The sequence below is a fragment of the Manacus vitellinus genome, unplaced genomic scaffold (assembly GCF_001715985.3).
Source record: "Manacus vitellinus isolate BGI_N305 unplaced genomic scaffold, ASM171598v3 scaffold_26_pilon, whole genome shotgun sequence".
In the NCBI taxonomy this organism is placed as follows: domain Eukaryota; kingdom Metazoa; phylum Chordata; class Aves; order Passeriformes; family Pipridae; genus Manacus; species Manacus vitellinus.
In genome coordinates this window covers 10,131,227-10,142,559 of record NW_021939960.1, presented here as the reverse complement: position 1 = coordinate 10,142,559, position 11,333 = coordinate 10,131,227, and the positions used below count along the sequence as shown (strand labels likewise).

The 11,333-nt window shown below is 53.1% G+C and overlaps 1 protein-coding gene across 1 annotated transcript in view; it reads left to right on the top strand.

Annotated features, from left to right (window-relative positions):
- The first annotated feature begins 3,379 nt into the window (after window positions 1-3,379).
- Window positions 3,380-11,333, top strand: part of ADA (adenosine deaminase) — a 28,315-nt gene continuing 20,361 nt past the window's right edge. The window contains exons 1-2 of the mRNA XM_018073801.2: window positions 3,380-3,459; window positions 6,585-6,666. Of these exons, the coding sequence (XP_017929290.2) occupies window positions 3,380-3,459; window positions 6,585-6,666 (162 nt within the window). The remainder of the gene's footprint in view (window positions 3,460-6,584; window positions 6,667-11,333) is intronic.

Genomic DNA, 11,333 nt, shown 5'->3' with positions numbered 1-11,333 from the left:
TTATTTTTTGATTTCTAGCAACTTGACTAGTACTTGGAAAGAATATTTTTTTTTCTAAATATAATGACACTAATGTTGCTTGCAGTGTTAAAAATAGAAGTCAAGAGAACCTGCCTTTTTCCTGTTTGCTTTCAGCTCTCACTTTCCTGCCTGTCTCTGCATTCTGGGGATCTGCATGAAAATAAACCCAAGAAAGATCTCAGCAGTGTGCAAAGCAAAGCCAGATGGGTTTGGCCTCGGCTCCAGTTTCCCCAGGAGGGGCCATGCTCTTCTGTGTAGTGTGGGGAGCTTGAGGTTGTGCACTCCCCACCCCCAGCCACTGTCCCTGGGGGCTCCCTCTGGCTGTGGTGGGACCACACACTGACCCCCCTGCTGCGGAACTGGCCACTCTGGCTGGGAGGGTGGCCACCCTCCTGCACCCCGTGTCCTGGCTCGGGTCAGTCTCCTGCCTTTCCCAAGTGGATCAGTGCAATGAGTGTGCTCTGAGCAGCATTGCTGCTCTTCCTCCCATGGCTGACAGTGCTGTGCTCTGTTGGATCTGCCAGCAGAAGCCCTGGGAAAAATCCCACCTATCCTGCCGGAGATGCTTCTCCGGATGCCTGTGGCACATCCCTCCAGCTCACACTGCATGTGCCCATTCCCAGATCTCCCTCCCAGCCTCCATGGATGCACTGGGAGGATTTTGCTGCCAATCTCCCACCAGCTCATTACAGGGCAGTGGCCATCACTGAATTCCGAGGCTGATGGATTCAAACTCACTTTGGCAGCAAGGAGCCAGAGCAGGGCTCCCAGAGCCTGAGGGATGAGGTGTGGGAGCCAGATCCCAGCCCTGTATGGGGAAAAGAAAAATGCTGGAGAACAGCCAAGTGGCCGGGGAGAGACTGTCTGAACAGCACGGTGCCTTTAACCGGGGCGGAGGTGCCGCAGCCCGGGTCAGCACAGCCGCCTGCCCGCTGCAGGTGTTCACATGGAGAGCTCGGTGCTCATTTTTCAGCAGAGCAACCCAGGGTGTGCGTGTCTTGGATGGAGGCTGCTGCCTGATTTATTACAGACCCAGCTCGAGGTGCCTCGGGAGAGCGAGCCCTGGCAGAGGATGAGAGGCAGGCGTGTGCAGGGGTGGATTGCAGCGCACAGAATGCTGCGTTGTAGTGAGACTGCCTGGAATGCACCGAAGCCGGGAGCGGGAGCGGGAGGATGAATGAGTCCTCTGGCCTGGTTTGCATTCCTCTGCCCCCCCCAGTTCCTTTCTCGAGCTGGTGAAGGGGGTGGGTGAGCAGCCCTGGGCTCTTGGTCTGTCTTGGAAAGCCACAAGGCAGCCAAGTGCTGGCTGGGAGTGCTGCTGGCACTGTCCTGGCCACATGGAGCGTGCTGGCAGTGCCAGGGGACCGGCTCCACTATGTCCCAGGTGCCACCCTCTGTGCAGCATCCCTCAAAAGGCTGATTTTTGCAAGGAGTGTTTTTTCAGAGGGTGACAACCTATTGGGTTGACCTCAGGTTGTTCTTGGTTAGCTGGAAATCAGGTGTTTAAATGCCACTGGACTATCATGAGTCACTGTCTGGGCCACTTTTGTATCACAGAGACAATTCTCTTGTGCATCACTGAAAAGTCCACACTTGAACCTGGCATGATGTGATTTTAAAAACATCTCCACAAGAAGCCTCCCCATGCTTCCTTCTCCTTCTCTAGCTGCTTTTCTGGTCCTGGCATAGCCCTGGCCCCTGGTAGCCCACAATACTTCTGCAGGTTTTCGGCTGCTCATTCCCAGCCAGATGTGTCTGGCCCTCCCAGTCTCTGCTGTCAGAGATGTTTAGGTCCTTCAGCAGTGGTGTGTCAGCAGTATCCAAGAGGACCATTGATTCACAGAGTGTGACAATGATGGCCTTCACTGGGGGCTTCCTGATTGTGCTTTTGGGGATCATTTGGGCACCAAACCTGAGGTGGGAATCGGATCTTGACCCCACCTGGTGCAACCTGTCATGACATTAACTGGGGCTGAGCCAGAACCATTGACAGGCGGTGGACATACAGCCATGGGGACTGACAGACCATCCCTGTGAGCTCCTGCTCTGCTTAATGCCTCGTGTCTGACAATCTCTGTAATGCACAGTGGGATAATTGCCCTGGATTTACAGATGAGAGCTGAACTTCAGGGACTTCACAGGTCCTGCTGGTGGCTTGCAAGGTGTCCCACCACAACCCATGTCTTTAGTGTGAACATGGAATGGGACAAAGCACTGATGTTTGAGGAGGAGAAAACAGCCCTTGGAAAGGAGTTTAGCCATAACTTGTGTTTAGGTGCTCAGCCTCTTCACCTGGCCACGCCGAGCAGATGCACTGAAGATCCTCGGGGCGGAGGGCAGTGAATCTCCTTAGGGGACCACTGGCAGCAGTTGATTTCCCCGCGGGGCTTGTGCTGCCCTGCTGAACCGGGACCCATCGTCCGGCATCGCCGGGGGACCGGGGGGCCGCGGCTCCACAGGTCCGATCCCGCATTCCCGATCCCGCATTCCCGGCCCCGATCCCTCATTCCCGGCAGCGCACGGGCTCTGCCTCCCTCTCGTGGCCGCTGTGCTCGGGTTCGCCGGGCGTTGCGGGGCTTCACGCCTTGCCCCGGGCTCCCCGGCTGCCCTGCCCGCACCCCTCGCCCTGTTCCCCCTCGTGCCTCCCTGTGCCCCTTCCCTGGGCACGGGGCATAACCCTTCCCGGGTTTATCCCGACGCGGAGCTGAGGTTGTGAGCGGGACCCACCGGTTCTGTCTCTGCTCCAGGCTGCTCCTGCACAGTCACCTTTTGCTTTTCAGCAAAGCCTTTCTGCTGCCACTGGGGCAAAACTCTTTAGAGCCAGCCTTGCATTACGCCCGAGGAATGGCTGGAAACGAAGCCAACCTCACTAGACACAGCTGCCTAAAAACTGAAGCTGTTTTATTCCCAATAATCTGTTTTCAATTTCTTCTGCAGCCTTTGAAGCCAAGAACTGAACAAAACAAGAGTTCCAGGAGATCCTATAGAATATTAATTGGGTCAGGGCCCTGGATTAGATAAATTAAAGCATCTCCAGATGCTCCAGAAATTCCCAGCTTGACACAGTGAAGATCAGTTTCTCTTCAAATATTTTTTGCTGGAACAGTGGCCATGGCCAATTTGCCCTGGGGCTTATGGCCACCTTTGCTGGGACAGCAGCCAGGCAGCCTCCTGGGAATGCCCCAATAGCACCAGCTCTGCCAGGAACCAGCACTGGAGAGATGGGTGGGAGCACCTGGCAATTCCCCTTCTCCCTCTTCTTCTTCTCCCCTTCACCTGCCTTTCTCTGTCTGCCTGCAATATCCCCAAATGTTGATACTTCTGCTGGTGCTCTGTGAGCCCTGTTTGAGGAGTGAACATGTCCTGGGACCAGAACAACATGTGTGAGTATTGTGACCCTCAGTTTGGGATCAGCCAGACCCTCACTGGCATCTCAAGGTGTGTGATCTGGACATCCCAAGACAACAACTTTGAGCTGGGACCAGTTACTGCTCTGCTCTCCAGATCCTAAATCAGGACATGAAAATAAGTCATCTATCAAAGCCACCTACAGGAAGGGTGGAGCAGTATCAGGGATGGACCAACCCTGTCTGCCAGATTTAAGGGCTCCACATGACCAGGGTGGGAGAAGGGTGGGGACAATCCCCCAGCTTTGCTTTGCAGGATGTGACACTGCAAGTGTCAGAGGCCTGAGAACACTAATGACCCTGAATGGCCCTGACCAGCCTCACCTGCCCCACACCCATGGGCCCAGAAGGTGTATTTAAGCTCAGCCCCAGGCCATGGGCTCTTGCTATGCTGGGGGAGTGCTGGCTCCAGTACAGGCACGGTGGTGCCTGGCTGTGGGTCCTTTGGTCCTGACCTTCACCTGCTGGTTGTCTTGGCTTGGTGTCAGCCCTGCCCCCTTGCTATGGACCTGCTGGTGCTCCTGGCCCCATCCCAGCCCTGGTGGTCAGACTGACTTCCTGGCTTGACCTGGGACCTGCCTTGTCACTGTGATGTTGCCTTATGATCTGCACTCGTGATTGGCCCTGGCTGCTGCCTTTTCTGGCCCAACATCTGTGTTTGGGCACAGATACAAAGGTCTGGTCTGGACTGGGCTGCAGATGAAGGTATGGGACAACAGTGTTTAGCCCTTGCCCACTGCTCCTGCTGAGGGGACCAGGGACCCCCTTCAGCTCTGGCACTGCTGAGCCTCAACCTGAGCAGGATGGCTTGGTCAGAGCCTGTACCAGTGGAACAACCAGAGTTCAATCCCTAGTGTGGTGGGGTTTTGGAGGATGGAGTGCCCTCCTTCCCCCATTGCTGAGGGGCCCAACAAGGGGGCTGACCAGCCCTGCTCCCACTCCTCTTCCCCCAGTACCACCCAAAATGACTGTGTGATGAGGGGCTGAGAGCTCAGCTAAAACCCCTGAAGAAGTGTAAAGCTGGTCCTGTGGATCCCTGGGTTTGGGGGAAACCACTAATCCAACAAATCAGGCTACAGAAGGTGTTGTCTTGGCACCCTGTGGAGAGGTGAGAAGTCATATTGGGAAGCTCCCAAATTCCTCTGGGCAGAGGAGCTGTGCTGTGGGCTGGGGAGATTTGGGTTTTCCTGCAGAGACAGCAGCATGGGCTGAGGCTGTGATATTAAAAAGAGTCTGAGGGGGGCAATGTTATGCTGATTATTTCTGTTTCCTGCTGCTCAGCCCCATCTGAATTATCTCTAAGAAGGTCAGATTTGTCAAAAGCCTTTTTCCTATTTGCCACTGCAGTGAAGATGGGATGCAAGGTGCTGAGCTGTGGCACCACAGCCCTTCTGAGAAAGGCTGTCCTCAGCTCCTCTCTGTCCTTTAGTGGCCCAGGTCGCAGTGTCTGGTCGTGTGCTGATAATCTAATTACCTGCTTATGCTGGGGGCTAGAGAACAGCTCAGCTCCCCACAGTGCAACATGTGCTGCTGAAGCCTGGGCATGCAGAGTCTCCTTGGGTTGGAGAAGCCTGTTCCTGCTGGTCACAGCTGCCACCTTGCAGACAGCACCCTGGTCAGAGATTTCCTTTGGCATCCTTGTTACTCTGCCCAGTGACTGCAGCTTTGAGGCAGTACTTGGCCATGGAAATGGGGTGACACCTGACCCAGCTCCTTTGCTGGATGTGGCTGTGAGTTCTCTGTGAGGATGAAGACCTGCTCCCAACACAGCTCTGGATAACGGGGGGAAGGGCTGGGGAGGCACTGTGGGTTTGGGGCTGAGAAGTTCTGCATACGTGTAAAACTGCACAAGCCCTGGCTCCCCGGGCCCTGCCTTGCACAGATACAATCAGGGGTGTCAGCCCATGTGTCTCTTGGTCCTCCTTCAAAAAGTGGACTTGAATGGAGAGGTGTTAACTGGCCCAGCTGGGGTTGTGCTCAGCCTGGGAGCTGCATCTGTGTTGCCCTGCTCAGTGACCCCTCACTGGAGCAGGGAGGGCATCCTGCTCCACGTGGAATTCCCTCGAGAGAAGTGCTGCAGGAAGGGGTGTGGGGGATCCATGTTCTGGATGGGGAATGTGTTCTGGATGGGGCCTGGCATGCTTCCCTCCACTCCTCCCCAGCAGGTCCCAGTGCAGTGGGCTGTGCTGTGGACTCAGGGTGCTCAGGGCCAGACTCAGAAGGGCTATTCCACCTCTGTGGGAGAGGGCAGGAAGGTCAGAGCAGGGCACTGGGGTCACGTTCCAGCCACAGTGTGGACACAGCAGTGCTGTTCCTGCAGAGGTTTTGATCTGCAGCTGAGCTGTGCCTTTTGAGATGGTGCCAAAAACCCTAGGAGGGGCATGTTGTGCCAGGCTGGGGTGAATCTGGGTGCAAATCTTGTCTCTTGGTGTGTGGTGTTTACAAGGAGGGCAGTGACCTGGACAAACAGGGTGACAGAGCTGCACTGCTGAGTCAACTGCCCTGTTACACCTGGCCTGGAACAGGGATGTGTTTATTTAAGGAATGACATGAGAGGAATGTGTTCCCACCTCCTCATTGATGGACATCAATAAGGGACCTGCCTGGGACCTGCCCCAGCATGGCATGGGGACCCACTGGGACATGCTGGAGCACGCCTGGCTCACCTGCTGCTCTCATCTCTGGGTTTCCCTTTGTGAAAATCAGGCTCAGGGCAGGGAGGGACTGGTGTGTACTTGGGCTGGAGTCCCCCAGTGTGCAGGGACCAGGAGGGCCCCATGTCATGCATGATGGAGGTCTGAGCACTGACCCTGGCAGGAGGGGGGACCTCTTATCATCCCAGTCAACTGCTGGTGGGAAGGTGGCTCCAACCTTGCAAGTAGCAGCAGGTTCAGTAATTCCCTAGCAACAAAGCCTTTCCTCAGTGCCTGAGGCATCAGCAGTTGTGGTGAAGGTGGTGGGTGCACTTGGCCAGGGACACAGGCTTGAACCCACCCACCCACCCTCATCTCCTGGTCTCCTCAGGTTGGTCTTGGCACATCATGATGTTGGCCTGTCCCAGGCAGAAGTCACATCCTGGCGAGGTTTCTGTCTTAGCTGCCGTGGCTGATTCAGATTTCTCTCAGCTCCTCTTGACAGGGCCACATCTTTCCACAGGACAGAGTTGGCTCCTTCTCTTTACCCACAAGAGAAATCAAAGGGCAGCCAGAGTCCAAGGGCCCAGGAGGAGCTGAGCAAGGTAAGGTGAATCCTGCTTCCTTTTGTGGTGATACCACCCTTGGTCTTGAACTTCAGCACTGGATTTTAACAGTGAAACAAGCTGACAAGGCAGGTGGGGTGCAGGGCAGGGCGGTGCTCCCGCTGCCCTGTGCTGCAGGGACTGTGTGCTCCTGTCACCTGGGGGCACTGGGTCCATCCTGTGACCCAAAGAGCTGGGTGAGAGAGGGGCTGCCTTTATCCTTAGATATCCCACAGCTTCCAGAGTGGGTCTTAGAGACATTTCCTAGTCTGTAATGCTGCGAGATCTAGACCTCTGCTCTTTCCCACAGCCCAAAGCAGTGACACTGTGTTTCTCTGCTTTATCACTTTCAGAGATGTGCTATGCTGTTGTCCTGTGGGCTCTGGAGCAGCCCAATCTCCCTACAGCTCATATCAGACAGCCTTCTTGGTCCAGGAGATGTTCAGAATAAGCTGAAATACATAAGTGTGGCCTGATGCAGGGTGAAAATTGGCCCTCCATGTTACAGCCCTAATCGGGTTAGGGGATCAGCACGGCAGGCTTGCAGCAGCCCACGTGGCTTTCCCAGTGGCTGCATCCTGGGATGTGCCCATGCTGGGCATGTCATCAGCTGGGGGTGCATTTCTGTGCCACTCAAAAATGCCCCAAAATGGGAAAATGCAACCTGTTTACAGGGTAGCCTCATCTGTGCCCTGGGGTATGACTCAGGGGAGTTCTGCTGTGGAGGTTCTTTCTGTTTTCAGGCTGGTGTTGTTTTAGTGGTGTGAAGGTTGTGGTTTCCTCACAAGCAGTGCCAGGCAGGAGCCCCCCAGAAGGGTCTGCCCAGTGACATCCCTTGGGTGTACCCAGGTAATCATCAGCCCTCCAAGGAGCTTCTCGGTGGGCCCTCTGTGTTTGTCCTGATGCTTTTGGCCCTGCAGTCGCACAGATGTCCTTGGGAAAAGCCTGTCACCTGCTCCCTGCTGGTGGAGAGCTGGGAGAAAGTCTGTCTGGGACTGGGACGTGATGCAGGACCTGCTTCAGCTTTTGGAGGCCAGTGTTGGGTCTGTTTCCAGCTTCTTTGAGAGCAGAGGGGAAATGAAGTCCCTTTGGGGAGCGGGGTGGATCCTCAGCAGGGTTTTTGCCCTTCCCATTGACCACAGGATCCCGTGATCCCCAGCAGGGACCAAATGGGTCACAGCTGAGTTCCCACCAGTGACTCCAGTGGTGGCTCACCCCGGGGCAGAGGTTTTCCCTGCCCTGCAGAGAAGCTGCAGAAGTGAAATGAGAATTGCTGAGTTAAGTTAGGGCTTTGTCTCAAAAACAAAAATTTTGCAGAAGCAATGGATGTTTGGGCTGAGAATGTCTCCTCCTGCAAAATCGACCAGTTTAGCAGTATGTCACATTTATACATGTCAGTGGCATTTACACTATCTTACTGGTAGAATTAATTAATCTAAACACTTTTTCCTCCATTAGCCACTTAGAATGGGCTGTCATGTGACACTCTTTGGTATCTGGTAAAACAAAACAACAAAAAACCTCCACCCCAACCAAAATAGAAAAGGGTGTTTTTTAAGATCTAAGCCCAACATAAGCACACTTTTTAGTATTTTTGGAAAGCTGTTTGCAGGTGTCAGCAACCCTGACACACAGCTGGTATTAACTTGTGGGGGCAAGAGAAAGGGAACAGGCTTAAATATAGCTCCTGGGAAATAAGCATTGGAATAGCTTCCAAGATCAGTTTTACCCCTACTTTGCTGCCTGGAATTTTCCCAAAAATACAAAAGATAAACAATCAGAGACCAGAGCCATGGCAGGCTGTGCAGATGAGCAGTAGCTTTCCCCCAAGGATGGTCCCAGAGGATCCCCATGTGCTGCCTTGTGCTTGGCCAGACAGGTCCCTGTTTGTGCCCCTCTGGTTTCCCAGGTGGGAAGTCACCATTAAATAACAGACTTGTTCTTCTTGAGCCTCCTGGCTGCAGGGAGATGTGGTGTTCTCAAAGGGAAACATTGATTTAATACCAAGAGCACAGCAGCTATTGCAACCACCCGATTAAGCCAGTGGTAAAGATGGATAAAGTGGATCAGGGTCAGGTCAATTAAAATCAGCCCAATCCGTATTTCTAAGGCTCTGCAACACACTTGTGTGCAATGAATGCACTGTGCTGACACTCCTGGAAAGAGCTGAGTCTGCAGCACACATGTATTTGCTAAGCAGGAAAAAAAACATCAAAAAACCCCTTACTGCACCATTCCCAGTCGATGGGGCCAGTTCAGCCCCATTTGCCTCTTTCTGACCTTTGCTATCAACGCTCCTCCCAGCAGATAATTACCCACATGCTATTTTTTTTTTTTTACCCTGTAATTTCCTCTAATCTCAAATAAATGCTCTAATTGACCTCTGTCCTCCCAGTGTACATGACACATTGAGCAGGGCTGTGCCCACAAAAGACTATTAGAAAGCACTATCTGTTCACACTGGGGCCATCCCTGTTGTGGATGCTTTGAACCAGAAGTCAGACCTCAAATATGTGATGCTGTGAATCATTATCCAGGCAAAATAGATATTTTTCAGGTGGCTGCTAAAGAAAGCCTGTGATGTGGAAGTGAAATGGTCCATGTGAGCCAGAGCCCACCTCGCCCAGAAGCAGTTTCACAAACAGTTGCTAATTTGCACACTGGACCATTTTGTGCACACCCAGGAGGCTTTTAACCAAATTCATCGCTTTCAAAGTAGCTTGGAATGTTTTCCCTTTTTGGAAATCACAAATTTTAGTGCAAAGAATACCTGCTGCTTATTCCTGCTGCTCCATCCCACAGGTTCCTGGAAGCCCTGAGTGGTGCTTGGCAGCTAACACTTGCTTTCCCCTGCCAGTCACTATTTTCTAAAGAATATTTTTGCCACTTAGCTGTGGTTAATGGGCTTTGTCTGTACCGTATGGATGCAGTCAGGGCATCCCTGAAAGGTGGTACTTAATAAAAGAGAACATGTTGATGAACTTTCCTCCCCAGCCAAGCCCTGGGCTTTTCCCACGGGCTCTGCTGCAGTGCACATACCCAAAACTACTGTTTTCTCAATGCCTACTTGGCTTTGGGGCAGAAATTCCATCACTGCTCTCATGGCAAAGGCTGGTGACAAGGGAGGCTGGTGACATTCCCCAGTGGAGCAGTGAGCCTGTAGCATGTCCTACATTCACTAAGCAGTGCCAGCACAGGTTGCATCCCCTGCTTTCAGGGCTTTTTGCTCCCCTGGGCTGTTTGATGTCACCTGGCTGGGTGGCAGTGTGACAGCACAGGGCTGGAGGAGCCCCCAGCCTTCCCCATCCCCAAAAGCAAGGCTCCAGCATAGCTAATCCCCTGCTGCCATCTTCCACAAACAATGTCCCTCTGGAGTAAACACAGCTGGGGAAGGAGAAGAGGGAACTTTATTTTGCAGCCATTTGTGGTAGTGTTCCTGCCTACAACCCCAAGTGCTTTCTCTGCTTACGCACTAGAGCAAGCTATAATAGTATTTTTCATTGATACAGTGATTTTCATCTCTAGGACTCTCTGCAGACCTGGCCTGTGGTCTGGGCATGGCCTCACCTGGGCAGGTGAACTCCAGTCATACAGAACAGAACTGTGCTCCTTGTCTCTGCAGAGATTTTGGAAATATCACCTGCCTGCTCAGCACCTTCCAGGGAGCTTGGGTCTCATCTCACCCAGGGCTGCAGAAGGGCCCAAGGGATGTTCCTCAAGGCTCAGTCTAGGAAGTGGTTCCACCTGATGGACTTACCTTTAGCTAGATGGGGACTTCAGGAGTGGAGTGACTGAAAGCTCTGCTCTCTCCAGTATCAGAGAAGCCCTGCTCAGAAGGGAGGAGCAGGCAGGACTTCTCTGGAACTCCCCTTCTCTGGAGATATTCAAAACCAACCTGGACACAACCCTATGTAACCTGCTCCAGGTGAACCTGCTTTAGCAGATCTCCAGAGGTTACTTCCCAACCATTCTGTAATTCTGTGGCTTTCTGGCTCACTGTCCTCAGTGACTGGGCTGCCATGTGCATCACCAATGGGAGAGGAGGGCAGGAGGCAGAGGAGCAGTGTAAAACATGGCCAGGTCACTAAAAATAAGAAATGAAAAGCTAAGCCGAGTTTGCAGGAACTGAAAGCAGGTGTAGGATGGACTGAGAGCCACGGGACAAAACAACTGAGTCACAGAGCAGCAGGTCTGAGAGCAGGAAAGGTTAAAACAAATATTGTTGAATTAGGTTAAGGCTGCAATCAAAGCTGGAGATTGCATTCCGGTTCTACACACTGAGCTGTCATTCTATCCTGTTCTAATTTCTGCCAGTGTTATTGTTGGAGGAGCAGCTCCACTCGGGCTCTGAGCTCCTGAAGGAAACATCAGTGGGACTTCAGGAAGGGTGGGTTTTGATTAAACGTTAGAGAGAAATTACGGTCTTAAGCTCCGCCAGGGGAGGTTTAGGTTGGATATCAGGAAGGAAAATTTTTTTACAGAGAGAGCAATCAGACATCGGAACGGGCTGCCCAGGGAGGGGGAGGATTCACACCCTCCCTGGAGGTTTTTAAGATGAGACTGGATGTGGCACGGCAGTTTTGGATCAAGGGTTGGACTCGGTGACCTCGGAGATCTTTTTCCAAGCTGGCTGATGCTGTGATTCCACGACTCTACGAAGAGCGAGG